The sequence below is a fragment of the Crocodylus siamensis genome, chromosome 15, assembly GCF_052110815.1.
Source record: "Crocodylus siamensis isolate JL-2025a chromosome 15, ASM5211081v1, whole genome shotgun sequence".
NCBI lineage: Eukaryota > Metazoa > Chordata > Crocodylia > Crocodylidae > Crocodylus > Crocodylus siamensis.
Genome location: NC_143409.1, coordinates 12967772 through 12983738, shown reverse-complemented (window position 1 = coordinate 12983738; position 15967 = coordinate 12967772). Strand labels below are relative to the sequence as shown.

At 48.1% G+C, this 15967-nt stretch overlaps 1 protein-coding gene across 1 annotated transcript in view; it reads right to left on the bottom strand.

Annotated features, from left to right (window-relative positions):
* The window catches only part of AGBL1 (AGBL carboxypeptidase 1), a 411668-nt gene that overhangs the window by 326409 nt on the left and 69292 nt on the right, over window positions 1-15967 (bottom strand). The window contains exon 6 of the mRNA XM_090028682.1: window positions 10012-10049. Coding sequence (XP_089884808.1) covers window positions 10012-10049 — 38 coding nt within the window. The remainder of the gene's footprint in view (window positions 1-10011; window positions 10050-15967) is intronic.

Sequence of the window (15967 nt, the reverse complement as noted above, 5' to 3'; positions counted from 1 at the left end):
CCTGCACGCAGCAGCATTTCCTGCCATTCTGCTTCCAGGAAGCCCTCCGTTGGTATGGGAATACATCCCTACTGTTATTCCAGTCCTGGGTACCCCACGCTACCTGTTATTCCTTCTCAATCCCTTGCCCCCCAAACTCTGCTGATGCACCCCAACTCTGACCTGCACTCCTGTGCTTGTCCCTGCCCCCTCTCTCCCATCCTTTAGCTGTTCAGGCCATGCTTTCAGCTCTGGCAACTGTGAGCTTGCAGGAGACCACGCGTGTGTTACTCCTCTGACCTTCACTCAGTAGATTGTTTTTTGTTGTTGTGCTAGAAAACTTTAATTGCTTGAGAATCCCTTATCAATCCCAATGATTTTATTCATGATTTCCTGTTAATCCTCAACCAGCTGTCATGTTTACTAACCTCCAGGATGACTAACCTCTTAAATCAGTCAATCTTCCTTGAAGAATTACTCGGGGAGTTCTGCAAAAGTCAATAAGTGTATAAAACATGACAAGAGGAAGAGCAGAGTCAGGGAACGTGAGGTGGGGATAGTTTGGACCAGGCTTAGCGCTCTCTGCACTGCAAAGAGACTAATGAATCAAACTTAAATCCAGGGATCTGCAGCCCTGTCATTTAGTGCTTGCATCCATTTCCCTGAAATCAGGCTTTCCGCAAGGATGGGGGCAGGGTGGACAATTGACAGAAATTTCTAACCTCCCAACATACACAAAATTCCTGAAAAATACAACATGCAGATTTTTTCCTGCCTTTCAACCAGTTTTTCTTCAAAGTCATGACACCTGGCTTCTCTTCCTGGCTCTACCACAGACTTGAATGTAGAATCACCCATTTTCTCCATCTTTCCACACTGATATGCACAGAAAACACTGCAGTCTAAGGGCAAAGCATCCTTATTATTTACCTCCCTTAGGTTGCATGCAGTGCTTCTCACTTCTGTTGTTCACAGTGCAAGTGTTTAGATATTGAGGGTACAGCCTGTTCCAAAGAAAGGAAGATTTTGGGACAGGACAAAATAAAACCCAAAGGTCAAAGGCTGCTCAACTCCCAGGGCTGGTAGGATTTGAATTCATTGTTCCTGTCTAAAGTTATGGCTAGCTTCATGTCCAGCTTCCTTTGACTCACAAGCTCAAGGGCATTTATACACAAGCTCTGAGAGTGGGGGGAGGTGCATTAATTAGAGCAGCTCCAAGAGCCACTCTAAGTAAAGCACCTGGAGTGTAATGTGTATTAGCAGCCCTGCTGAAAAATGGCAGTGGGAGCACTTTAACTAAAGCTTCTCGAACAAGCTTTAGCTAAAGTGCCCCACCACCATTTATCAACATGGGACACTTGATGCACGTGATGCTGAAGCACGATTATTACCATGCTCCAGCAGACTCGATTTATTGAATCTGCTCCAACGCGCTGTAATTACAATGCGTTGGAGCAGCTTTGTTGCACACGTATAGGCGCCCCAAATGACCAGGTATCAATTTATAGTTGGGTCAACAGGGGGAAGCATTTGCCATGAGCCTGGACAAAGGCCTCTAGCTAAATCAATGATTCAACCAGGGTGCCACAGCACGCTGGGGTGCCTTGAGATCCTTTCAAGGGTGACGCAGGATGCCACGCAATTTTAGCACTGTTAGGTTTGCAAACATGATTCATGAGAAGCAATGGGATCCTATGAAATCTCTCAGTATGTTAAAACAACTCTGATCTGCTGTGGTCTTTCTGTGCTCTTTGCAACAAAAGTGCTCTGTTATTTTTCTGTAGCCAAAAAGCCAAGTGAAAGCTAATAACTGCATTTTCCAACGGTGCCTGGAGTCGCAAAATGTTGACAACCACTTCTCTAGATCCACAGCAAGGTACTGGAACCGTTCTGTCCCCACACCCTCAGCTGGACCAGGACAGGAAGGTGATTATTTCTCCCCTAACACTTGGACCACTTGGGATCAGAATTACTTGCAATGAACCAAGATTGCCTGTCCCACCAAGAAGTTCCTTTTTGTCCTCCTGGCTGTCGCCTCATTAGTTTTGTCCCACTCTCCTTTCTTTGGCAGGTTCTTTTCTGCATTTCCTGTTCAGTTTTATAGTCAACAAAGCAGGGATAGTATCAAAGGGGGGAGAATGCCAAAATCTCCAGAAGGTAGGCTGGAAACCAAAGACCTCCCCAACTGTCTCTGTCTGTTGGTTTCTCCATCTAAGTGATGCACCTGTCTGTGTTTCTGTCGGTATTTGGCAAAAATGCAGATGGTGGGAATGAGTCACCAAGATAAAAGCAGCACTGTACAGATTCGTAGGCAGCAAGAAGTCAGTTCCTCCCACGGTAGATTTGTGTATCCTGAGTTAGTTGTCAAATGCTCTTTGCTTCTTGACCTTTTTGCCTCTTATTCTGCTGTGCTGCAAATTCTCACTCAAGTTCCATTGCTGCCTATGGATAAATGAGGACATATCTGGGCCAGTCTCTCTTCCTGAACATAGCCAGCCTGCCATGAGACAAGAGGCATGATTTGCCGAACTGTTCCCAGAAAAAAATAATAGTAACAGGTACATTCTACCTGAAAGAGCCCCAACTGGTGTTGTATCAGATAGTTAGGGAGGTATCTAATCTAGCAAGGGGATCACATGAAAGAGAAATAACCAGGCTTCTCCAATTTCAACTTTTTCACAGATTGCTGTGTGGGAGATCCCAAAACAAGGGTGCGAGGCAAGCAGATAAATGTTAAATACCACTAGCCAGCTGTCACAACTGCACCATAGCTTTTCTCATTTCCAGTGATGGTCCTGAAGCCCACTCTCCCAATCCCATCCCCTCTGCAGCTATTCAGCAAGACACGTGGACCAACTGAGAGCACCCGGCTTATCTACTCTCATAACTGAATTACAGTCGACCTGAAATATGATGAGGAAGGCACTGCTTAGTAGGCAGAACAAAGAGATATTTATCTTTCTGTCTATCTATTTAAATCTCTTTGGGGCTTTCTTTGTTGTTCTCAGTCGATGATTCGTTTTGTCAGGAACATACATTTCCATGGTTTGGAGCTTAAATGCTCTGTGCCATTAACCCTGTGAGCTCCCAAGGGAGTGAAAGAAGTAGGGCGGTTCTCCACTGTCTACCAGCACTTGCCCTTGGGGATTACAGGGCATAAAACTTTTTCTCCGAAGGGAGAACAACTGTTGTGAGCCCATTGTTGCTAGTGAGAAACATCAGAGCTCCCTCTAGAAACCAGTGGTTTCATTAAGACGCTTGATATCGTTTCCAACCCTCCAAGGCTTCCAAGGAAGGTCCTGATCATGTCCCACCTTCTGCACAGACAACCTGCAGGATGGCAATTACAGACCCAGCATTTATTCTGGTTCTTAGGATTTCACACTATCATTGTGGCAGCTGTGCACACTGGCATGAAGATAAAGGTGCAAAGGTGACCCATGGGTCAGTACGTTTCCCTCTGTGCCCAATCCACAGAAGAAAATAAATCTGGTACAGGCTCAGCTTTACTGTACATTGTAGGCACTCATGCTTTCAGGTCCTGGTTTCAATTTTTGATGTTGGCCTAAGTGGCATTTGTCACACCACGATATATTATGACCCAAGGACCGTACTCTGACTGGCCAAGGTTCCAGCAACAACTGATCAAGACTAAGGAAGGGAAAACCAGCTCCTTTGAAGCTTTCAAGTCACCCCAAAACAGAAACAAATCTTGTCCGAGGTTTGAAAAATGTTTCGTTTTTCTCCTTTACTTTCCATTTTCGCAGCCCTTTCTCTTCCTGGATGGAAGCCAAATTGAACATTGAAATTCCAAGAGAAATGCTGTTTGCACAAAAATTCCAACTTAGCTGTTCAGACCAAAGTTGTTTGAAGAGTTCAAATAAGGAGAGAGAAATCTGGAGAACTTCCCCCACGCACAGCCTCTGACCTTTGTGAAGGGTGCCCAGCATTGGTGGCACAAGCACTGTGCCTCTGCCAAGACGTGTGCTTCTCACGGCACCAGCCAATTATCACGAAGAGAGACATAAACGATGTGATGCAGCATCTTGTCATCTCCAATCTATTATTTCACCCTCAAGGGCATATCCCGATGGGGAAAGACTTGTCTGATGGCGAAATGGAACCATCCTTCTGCTCTTGGCCAGCCGGCCCAACTGGACCGTGAAGCCTCCTTGAGTTAAGAAAGGCCAGTGGGAACAGGAAATGAAAAGGACACCCAAACCCACCTTCCAGTCTCCTGCTTACACTGAATGATCAGGGTCTTAAAAAGACACGTGATGAAGTCTCAGGAATGGAAATGGAATCAAGATATCTACTCCCCTTTCCAGAGCAAAGAGATGAGTCTGGAGTTGATGGGAGTGATGGATAAGCACAGCCAGCATTTGCCAAATTCAGATCTAGATTCTGATTCTCCAGTCGGTGTCAGACGTGGAAATGCACAGGTGGACCTATGCCCGGCTATAAAACCTTTGCAAGGCAGACCTCTCCCCTCCCCTTTCTCGCCGAGCTTATCTGCCCGCTGCAGGGACCTTTCAGGGTGCAAAAGACCCGTGCTGGAGACTCTACCCATCAGATGCAAGACATAATCCGCATGCTTGAGTGTATAAAGGAGTGAGAACAATTAAATAAAAGGTTATATCAGGGAGGAAGTCAGGGGTGGGGGGCCAAAGGTGCAGGAAAGGAAAGACTGGGGGCAAAGAGGGAAGAATTCAAAAAAAAGGAAAAGGGGAGAGGAAAAGAGGAAGGCAAGACATAGAAGGAGGAGGAAGGTCATTTGCAATAACGGCTGCCAATACTAGAAAATCCTCTCGAGAAGACAGACGTGCTCGGGAGGTCAGTGCAGCCTGTCTCTTTAAACTGCTCATTACAATTTAACGGGGAAAGCAAGGCATCAAGGTCCCTGCCTGTCTCCCTAACCCTGTCCCTTCAATAACCACTGAGCAAATGACTCCGAGATTGGCTCTAGCTAATTTCCTTAAAGACATGCAAGCTGCTAACACTGGGAAGCACAGATAGTCAGGAATAACAAATATGACCAACATTAGATTAAAATAACCTGCTGATAAACAAATTACTCACCAAAAATAAATATTGGATTAAGCAGTGGTGGGACCTGGGATAGCTATAATAAGAGCACCACCATGTGGTGCTGGAGCGAACCAGCTGGCTTGTAGTGTCACAGGGCCAGGGCAAGCAGGAAAGTTCAGGTTTAACCCCTCAGACCCCGCCACATAGATGTTTATCCTGATTTCAACAACCTAGTTGTTTATCGCCGTCTCCTCCAAAAAAAAAAACCCTGATTTTGTACTATGGCTTTTGGTACCGATTTGGCATTGAGAAAAGCAAGAGGATCACACAGGTGTTGTAACAGTGGTTGTGGAAGCTTCCCTCTCCCCTGCTGTCTCTCGACTTCCAGCTTGAATTGCAGCTAGCGTTGCCAACCCTCCCGGATTGGCCGGGAGTCTACTGGAATCGGCATCCATCTCCCGATGACTACTGAAAGCAATCCGGGAGATTGATACTGTGAACGGGCTGAACAGTACAATTAATGACATAACGTCATACTGAAAAAATAAAATCTCCCAGAACAGTTTCAGTTAGAGTTGGCAACCCTAACTGCAACCCAGCCCCCAGCTATTGGAGACCCGGGCTTCTTCTGACCAAAGAAAGGGCCCAGAGATGCCTCTTCTGAGACTGCTAGTCTCATCTCGTGCGACATAATTAAGACAGGATATGACACTGAGTCTCCAAAGGGGAAAAAAGCCAGTGCAGTAATACCAGGGGATGCTGGTTGCCTTCTGGGTGTGGTATGACACTGGGAGGCAGATCAGAGTTGTTTCCACCTCTTTCCCCGGCTCAGCTTGTGACTTTTGGTGAGGTGCTTTACTTGGCTGTGCAGCGGAGCCCATCCTTTGCAAGTGTGCTTGAGGACCGTGTCCTGTTCGTGTGGGAGCGTGAAAAGGGCAGTGCGCTGCAGCTGGGTAGAAATTACCATTTCAGTCCTTTCTTAACAGAGGGTGAAGCTCATCAGAAATCCTAGGAGACACTTACTGTAATATCCCAGCAGCTATTCTGTTGGCAAACCTGGCATTTTCTCTGCTCAGCCAGACACTCACCAGGCAGGAAAATTTACCAGCTAATGACAGGCTGCTAATTTCTGCTTACATCGCTGCCCTCTGCCCTAAGCAGCTCTCAGACAGATCCTGCTCCTCGCATTCGCTGCCCTAACAGTTCCCCAGCACTGACCGGCACCGTGCAGGCCTTTTGCATCAGCTTCTGTTTGGCAAGAAAGAGGCAAGACTCAGGCCAGAGACAGAAGCTTACAGATAGCCCTTGGCTGTGCAGGTGACCAAAGTATCTGCAAGGACTGGAGGAAGCCTGAGGGGCAGGGTGATGGATCAGTGTAAAGACATAAGGGAGAAACATTGCCATAATTGACATCTGCCAGCTTCAGTTAAAACTATAGTGGATACCTTCCCCATTGCAATTGTGGGCCAGAAGCAGAAGCAACTTCCCTCCCTCCGACATCCTTTCCAAACCTAGTAAGTGACCAGTAAGCTAACGCCTCCACCGGGAGTGATGTGAAGTGCTCATGTTACCCTGCAGGAAGACCTCGGAGCCTGGATGCTTTCTGGTCCCCTCTGCATGACAGGTGCTCTCCTCCTCACTCCTGGCAGGATCTAATCCCACTACCGGGGCACAGGCAAGCCACTTTTCCAGTGCCCAGAACAATGCATGTGGTGGCTCATATGGTCATTTCTGTGCCCAGCACCAAAATTTCCACCCTCGTACAGCTGAATGCGCCTCTGAACCATGCAGATTGCTTTCACAACATCAGCCCCATTTGATTTTGTCCTTTGTCTTCACCAGCATTTTCCAAGCACATGCTCAAAGACATTTCCCCTCTGCTCACAGCCTCATTACCATTCAAAGACACTATGCATGTGGACGAACCCAAATCACGATCTCGTACAGTGACCCTTAAACTGTGGACAAATTGATAAGCTATAAAGCACGTGCCAGTGGTCTGTGAAGAGACGCCTGCTCACACGAACATGACGTCCCCTCCTTGATTCCAGTCAGGTAATACTTTAAAGACCAGCTAAAAACAGACGATATGCTTTCCTAATGTCACTTTTCCATGTCACTGGTAATGCTGGCAGGGCCACATCTATATTGGCAATAACAAATAGGAATGGAGGTCCTCCACATGAGACCAAAGACAGACAAGTTCTCCACAGCTCCTCTCCCTATTCATACACGGTCTATTCCAAGACAGAATAAGAATGCTAATCTGGACCATGTACTGATCACCCATGTGGGATTTGATTTCTTATGGACCATTTTGCACAGTAGATTGGTCAAATTACAGCTCATTTCAGTTTCTTCTCTGGCAGCATCTGATTTGGGTAACCAATGGGCTGTTTCAGGTTTGCAACTCCAGTGTGCACATGCTCCCCAGCAGAAAAGTCATGGAAGGGAGCAACCACAACTCAAGGTGAGCTGAGAATGGACATGCACAAAAAAGATTTCCTTCTGGCAAGAAGTTAATGTAGAATGACTTGAAAGCTGATCTGGAGTTACTGTGAGCTGTGGAGCCAGCAACCATTGCTGAGACAGCCCTGCTAGACTCCCAGGCCCATCCCCAGCTCCCCCAGGGCTGCGTTCTTTCCATGGCCAACAACTGACCCAGTTTGATTTTAAAATCTCCCAAGTGATGAAGCGATTTCCCACCACTTCCCTCTGAGAACAATTCTCCACAGCCAGCTGCCCCACACTTGGGGACAGCCTTGGAGCAGAAAGATTGGTCCCATCAACAACCTTTGGACAGCAGGATCCCACCTGATGCACCTGGTGCTGCTTCTAAAGCAGGAGCACCATCAAGATGCTTGTGCCGCCTCCTGAGCTTTCTGCCTCTCCTCGCTCCTTTCTATGTGCTTCACCTTTTCTAAATGCTAATTTTGCTTTTAAGTGGAAGACAGCTCTGGAGTAGCCCCACCACCCCCTTATTAAGATTTAGTGCCTGAACCAGAAGGTGTTTCCTTGTTGCAATAATATGACCTTTAAATCTGGGCAGCAAGGTTAATACCAGAGCATTATTTGAGAATTCATCACTCGAGCTGGTGCGACTCAGACATGATCCCATTGCAGCCTGCTCGTTTAAGTACCGCTTCCAGGGCTACAATTTTTCACAAATGCATTTATTTCTAATGCTTATGAAAAGGGGGGGGAGGGGGGGGAGGAAAGAAGGGAGGAGAACAGCGAGAAGGGGGGGGGGGGCGGAGGAGAGAGTGAGAGGACAATATGCCACTATGATTTATTGTAGAGGAGATTGTCTGCAATAGTAGAGCACTCTTTCTTAATCAAAGCTTTATTAAATTCGGGTAATAAAAAGCTAAGTGCTCTTGGATGGGATAAAGGCAGAAAAGGGTAAAGCGTTCACTTTAAGAACATGCAAGCCAGGAGTCTGTGGGTTTGGGTGCCCTTTGAGCTAGGGACCCAGGAGTCCTCCCTTGGAGGATCAGGCCTGAGAGATTGGAGACAGGTAGTCGGGTGTTCTTGTCTTTGATAGGTTTTTGGTGTGTGCTCATTCTGGGGTGCAGTTACTGTTTGGTATCTCCACGTATTTTCCATCAGGGCACTTGGTGCCCATATGTATTATACTGTGAAGATACCTCCATACCAGAGAGATTGTTGGCAGGTTTTGCATGTCTTGTCATGGCACAACCTAAATCCATCCAGTGTTGTGGGCTGGGTCCCATGATAACAGATGCTGAAAGGGTTAGATGCTCCCTGCCATAGCTTGGCTACACCAAAGCAAATCGCTACCTGCCAAGACTGGCTTTAGGATCCGCAGGGCTTGAACCATGAGTAAGGATCAAATCTGCTGGTACAGGGGAATATGGGAGAGTAGGGTAGAAGTGGCCAACTTGGTAAGAAGCCCAAGTCTTCTCCAGGCCTCTCCTGACCCTCAGAACAAGCGACAGTACCGGGGCTGCAGACAGACATCACTTGAAGCTGAAGGTGTCAAACTCACCTCACACCCCAGGCCAGATACAGATCATGGGGCTCCTTGCAGATTGGATCCATGGGGCAAGCAGCAACTGCAGAGGGGCAGGGCAGGGCCTGCCACAGAGGCACAGGCAAGGTCATCAGCTACAGGCCAACTGGTCGTCCGCTGCGGCAGAGGCAGCACATGTGGTGGTGGGGGAGAGGGACAAGTAGCAAGGGGGCAGGTGGCCACAAGGTAAACGGGACTCCCTTGCCACCCCCTGGAGCATGCAGCAGGACTCGCTCCCCGGAGGATCAGGAAGGACATCATAAATCCCTCTAGCCCATCCTCCTGCTCAAGGCAGAATCATCCTCGACTAAATCAACCCAGCCAAATGCCTGCTTAATCTGCTCCTGGAAACTTCCAAGGGTGGAGATGCCACAGTTTCTCTAGGCAGCCTATTCTGATGCTGAACCACCCTCAGTCAGAAAGTCCCCAAATTCCCTCCCCTGCCAACAGCCCGGCAGGCCGAATGGAGCAGCTACAGAGGCCGTGTTTCACACACCTGCTTGAAACTATTTTAAAAGGGGACGGGGGATTTGCTACTTGGGAGAATGTTTCAGCAGTTCTGATTTAAGCATTGTATTTGTCCATTCTTTATATAACTGAACCAAATCACTGTATGAAAGAGCTAAATTGTACAGCGGTTTGGCTCCAATTACACCAGTATAGGAATGGAGAAACATAACAGTTACAAAGAACACCAATATAATTTAAACCCTGTATGAGAGCTGCATCTGCCATCCCCTTATACAGTTTGCTGCCTCGTCTCTAGATTGTGATCTCCTACCTGCATCAGCACAGAGGTATAGGGTCTAGGAAACATGGCAGAATATGTATGGCAGGTAATCCCCTCCCGTTTCTGAGCAGAGTGCTCAGAGGGGTGTGAGGTTAAGTGAACGGTAAGTGGGATTGGGCTCCTATGTAGGTAGACAGCACAGAAAGGAAAGTCTATAAGAATAAAAAGAGAAAAAACTTACTCGATTTCAGCAAAGCTGCCAGAGCCTCAATGGCTGCCCTGGGGGAAGGAAAAAATGAAGAAATAGTGTCAATTTCTTCAATAATTTCTTTAACGTTTGTCTTCATAGTCTGAGGGCCAGATCCCTGCTGATATCAGTCAGTGGGGCACACTGCTGGGTACTCGCTGTAAACCTGGCCTCTGCGTTTGACTCAATCCAAAAAGAGCAACATTAGCTCTCCAGCTTGAACATTACACTCCTCTGTATTGAGTGTTATAAACAAACTCGCACATATATATATATAAAAAAAAAGAAGTGGCAGGTTTCCAACCTTCGAACTATAGCCATCTACCTTCTGCACCAGAGGCTCAGTCAAACTTGGTCTGGATCCAGGATAACGTTTTGCCGCCTTCAACTTCAGGCTCACACTTCCCATCGTAATGTTAACTCTAATGTTCTGGCCAACTTCCCACTAGAGAAATTTCATTTGGCCCAATTAAATGTTCCCCTGGTAGCTTTCGCCTCTTCCTTTATTATCATTACTACCAGTATTACAGTCATGCATAATGGCACCAACAGAAGTCAGGACCCCACTGTGGTAGATATTGCCAAAACATATAGTAGGAGCCAACTTCTGTTCCAGTGGCTCACAATCTAAGCAGACAGGACAGACAAAGGGCTGGAAGGGAAAGGAACCCACAGAGACAAAGCGACTTGCCCAAGGCCTCAGAGAGAAAAATCGGTGGAAGCGCCTGGGGTGGAACCCCACCTCCTAAATCCTGGTGAATGCGACAACCTCAACCACATGCTGGATAAGTCTATACCACTTTCCCAGCACTCTTGAGGGCACCACTGTCAGGTATTGCCTACCCACTTCTTGCTTCACACACCCCACACCCAGGAAGGAAGCAGTGAAGCCACACTAAGGACACATGCTAGGCATGCCAGAGATAGAGACCTTCAAAGCACTGGAAGGGGGACAGTACCCCTAGTGTGCATGAGTTTGGTGTGGGCAGAGTAGGAGTAAGAAGGCAGAGCATGCTAGAAAGCAATATCTCTGGAAGGGTATAGTGGGGACATACTCACCATCTCTTAATCCTTCCCCTTAGCTAGTGCTGAGCAACTTTGCTGAAGCAGAGCAATGACCCAGCCCCACCTGAGAGACATCTCTGTTTCTGTACTAACTGAGGGGTCCCGTTATGTTCATAATCCCATAGGCAAGAGACACAAAAGTGTACAAACCATCTTTGTAAAAGCAAGAATTTCTACAAAGGACCTTTTACCCCCTTGCAGTGGTGGAGGACTAGATTTTCACCATAGTGGTGGCACTGCCCACTGGGTTGTGGGTTCTTCATCCAAGAATAGAGACAAATAAATATGGGTGTAAATGGGCCAAGTGCATTCTAACCTTCCATCATGAAAGCTCTGTGCTGCCAGCCTTTGACAGCTCTACCATTCAAACAAAAGAGTGGTCATTTCACCAAGGCTAGGGACTGACATTACACATAAATCAGTTTACATGATCAGAACATGGTTTAAACACGTAACAAAACAGATGTTCAGTGCCCATAAGCGAGTTAGAAAATGCCTGAAACCAGTTTGAGATAAACCTGGTTGAAGATAGTATCAGTTTATGCAATGTCTGTCCCAGACCCCTTCCTGATTTAAGATAAAACAGACACCCCCAGCATCCCAGCATGGTCTCTGGGCTAGGCAGGGCTCTCTACTCCACAGCAGGTATGGATCCTCCCCTCTGGTCTCTGGCTGCAGCTCCAGCAGAGACTTGCAGGCACAGACCATCTGCCTGGCTTTTCCCTGGTAAGCAGAGATTATTCCCCCCACCCCTTTGCCTTACACAGACACCTCAGCATCAGCTAGCAGACCACATGCTGGCTACGTGAGAGGCAATAAAGGCAAACAGGCTTTTTGGAGCTAATCAACAGGTAGCTTAATGTCCCTCCTTGGAAAAGCTGTTTAAGAAGAGCTTGGAGAGAGGCTTTGTTTTCTTAATAGGTTGATAAACACTGAGTTATGGGTGATAAACATTCCCTGCTGGGCAGACTGGGAAGGCGGGGAAGAATAATCAGAGCGTCCTGCCAGGGCTGGCCACACCCCCCTCAGTTTAGCCCTGTGAAAGGGTAGGGAGGGCTGCTCTAGTGGCCCCCAGTTCCTAGCCTGAGCCATTGCAGGCAAATGCCTGCATTTCTGGAATGAAAAGGGAATGTCTACCCACCTCCAAATCAGTTCAAGCTTGCAGGTTAGGCTAACCTGCAAAGATTGAATCAATTCAAGCTCAGACTTTTTGGATGTCTGTCCCTAGTGCAAAGGGCATCCCTAAGAAAGTGACTGCATGCTATGGTCATGTCCGACAGATTGAACATGCACCCAAGCCACTCAGCTACTGGGACCACAACAGATTAAGCATCTCTCAGGATTTGCTCTTCACTAGGAAGCCCAAATCCCACCCCTCATTCAACAACCCTCACACCCTTCCCCGACTGACTTTCCTAATCTTTACCCAGCAATGGCATCAGCTGCACTTCATTAAAGTGTCACCTTTCCAGCATGCTTTGGCTCCTATTCAAGAGGAAATGTCATCAAGTGGATTACACAGGCTGTTGCTGAGCTGAGAGTTCCTTGGAAGAAAAGAGCCAGCTAGGGAATCTCATAAGAGCCACAAAAACAGATGCATTTTCATGCACAGGTGACCAATGTCACCAGCTGGACCAATGCATGAACCTAGCCAACCACTACGCCTGGTTTTCAAATGAGACCATGACCACTAACACTTGCATCTCAGAAAACCTGCTAAAAACAACCCAGTGTATCAGGGCATCCTGTATTTCATGACACGCCAGCGTACAGAAGCACCAGGGATCTCATTTGAATGGGATCAGAGTTGATCCTCTGTGACACAGATCCTACACAGCTAGTTTCAGAAGAGATTCTCCTTTTCAGGCCTGCACTTTTAGAGCAGTGCTATAGCTCCGCTACTATGAAGTTCCAAGCGCCCACAGCAGGTCAGATAACAATATCTATGAAGCTCTTCATGCCCATGGTTTCCTAACAACATAATCTCTCTCCAAACAAAATCCCCAAATAAATCGCATTAACTTTCATGTTGAACCAATTATCATCCTCCAGCTGCCGACAATACAATATTTATTTCCAAACAGCTATTTATTGTGCATCCAATCAGCAGCTAAGGGGGGAAAGAAAAGATGCCACAATAGCTCCTGCTGGTACCCAGGTACCAGGCTGACCTTCTTCACAAATGAAATTCTTTTAAAATAAGCCTGTCAGAACCCAGCGTCAGCACTACAAACATTACAGACTACAGGGGGAGGGGAGGGGGGAAGCCAACACAGTGGCTGCTGAAATTTCACCAGTGAGAAAGCAGGAAAAATACTGGGGCTTCTGCAGGAATTAGACAACAGCCAGTTGGCTGCTGGAAAGAGGCGCAGTGGCCAGGAAGTTAGAAATGTGGGTTCTAGCACGTTTCCCACACCAGCTTGCTTACAGTGTTTGAACCTGCATCTCTGTCTTCCTAAGTACAGTGCTCCACTGACCATATTCAAGGTTATCTGATCTGTTATCCAGCACTCCTTTTAAAGCCACTGCCTCTTGCATTTAATAGTCATTGGATCAAATGGTATAGTGAGTAATGTACCAGAGAAGTTTCTGCTTCAGCGGGAGCGAAGGTCTAAGCTAGAACCCAGGGCCTGCTCTTCTCCAGAGCAGCATCCACCTCACTGAGCTGCACCCCCTTTCACTTGCTATGTTCCTGCTGGCCCCATGGGTTCAAAGCTTACCCAGGTGAGAGGGGCCTAGAACCTGCATGTCCGACAGACTGAACACGCACCCAAGCCACTCAGCTACTGGGACCAAAACGCAGGTTGGTATCTAACACCCTTTAGTCACCAGCTTCTGGGTAACTATATTTTTGTGACTTATGTATCCACAGTGAGCGTTAATACATAGCTGCATAACTGCCCAGCCACAGCGCTGAGCCAACTGTGCCGCTCAGTCTGTGTGTGCCACTCACGCAGCACAGAAACGGAGGAGACGGGGGTGCAGGTGGTATTCTCCTCTCTTAAGGAGACAGGGGCACAAGTGGTATTCTCCTCTCTTCTTCCGGTGAGTAGGCGGGGACGGCGACATGAGCCCTGTATTGGTGAGGTCAACCAGCACTTACACAGTTGGTGCCACCAGGCAGGCCTTGGGTTCCTAGATAATGACCCGTGCTTTCAGGCAGGGGGCTTGCTGGGGCGGGATGGGCTTCACCTCCCTCCTAAAGGCGAGCATGTCTTCTCTTCCAGGTTGACTGATCTCGTATGGAGAACTTTAAACTAGCCTCGCCGGGGGAGGGGGCCGCAGGAAGACGTGGAGACACCACCCAAGCAAGACAGGTGACAAATGCAAGGAGTGCCCAGGTAAGAAACAGGGGTCCAGACAGTCTCCCAATTTGGGGGGTGGCACACGCACCTAGGCAGGGCCTCAAATGCATATATACCAATGCTCATAGTATGGGGAATAAGCAGGAGGAACTCGCCCTCAGAATAGCCAGTTCAAACCCAGACATAATAGGGCTTACAGAAATGTGGTGGGGTTCATCCCAGGACTGGGCAGTTAGCGTTAGGGGCTATAGGCTTTACAGGCAGGATAGAGAAGGAAGGAAAGGCGGGGGTGTGGCCATCTATGTCAAGGAGCAATACACATCCTCTGCCAGCAGAACGGGGTCAGAGTGGGGGCAGGCTGAAGTGCTCTGGGTCAAGATACAAGGGGACTATGGGGAGAGGGATTTAACAGTGGGGGTCTACTACAGACCCCCCAACCAAGGGGAGGAGCTGGACTGGGAATTTTCGGGCCAGCTTGCAGAGGCACTTAAGGCAAGGGATGTAGTTGTCATGGGTGATTTAAAATTACCCAGACATCTGCTGGGAGGAACAGTCAGCCAGGATGGACCGTTCCAGGAGGTTCCTGGCCGAGATACAGGACCTCCACTTAATTCAGGAGGTGCACAGTCCCACCAGAGGAAATGCCCTGTTGGACCTGGTCCTGGCCACAGGCAATGACCTGGTGAGGGGCCTCCAGGTCCTTGACCACCTGGACGATAGCGATTATCGCTTTCTGGAATTCACCATCCAGGGAAACTCTTTAAGAAGATCATCAAGGAGCACATCTGTGATGGGCCTGCTTCAGGGATGATGCTCGTGGGCAACCAGCATGGTTTCATTAGGGGCAGGTCATGTCAGACCAACCTGATTGCCTTTTTTGATCAGGTCACAAAAGCATTGGATGCAGGTGTTGCTGTGGACACAGTCTTTCTGGACTTCAGCAAGGCCTTTGACACCGTCTCCCACCCCATCCTCATTAAAAAACTAGGTGACTGTGGCATTGATGCCTACACAGTCAGATGGATTCCAGATTGGCTGAAGGGTCGTACTCAGAGGGTGGTGGTGGACAGGTCATATTCGACCTGGGGGAAAGTGGGCAGCGGAGTCCCCCAGGGCTTGGTCCTTGGGTCCACGCTGTTCAATCTCTTTATCAGCAATTTGGACGATGGGGTGAAAAACAACCTGTTTAAATTCACTGATGATACCAAAATTTGGGGTGAGGTGAGCACGCTAGTAGGGAGGGAAAGACTGCAGCAAGACCTGGATAGGTTACAGGGGTGGGCTAACAAAAGCAGGATGCGCTTCAATGCTGACACATGCAGGGTGCTGCACTGGGGCAGTAGTAACCAGCAGCACACTTATAAGTTGGGAAACTTCCTTCTTGAGAGCACAGAGGCAGAAAGGGATCTTGGAGTCATTACTGACTCCAAGATGAACATGGGCTAACAATGCGAGGTCACGGTTGGCAGGGCTAACCGGACCTTGTCGTGCATCCACAGGTGCATCTCAAATAGGGCCAGGGAGGTGATCCTCCCCCTCTATGAGGCACTGATCAGGCCACAGCTGGAGTACTGTGTTCA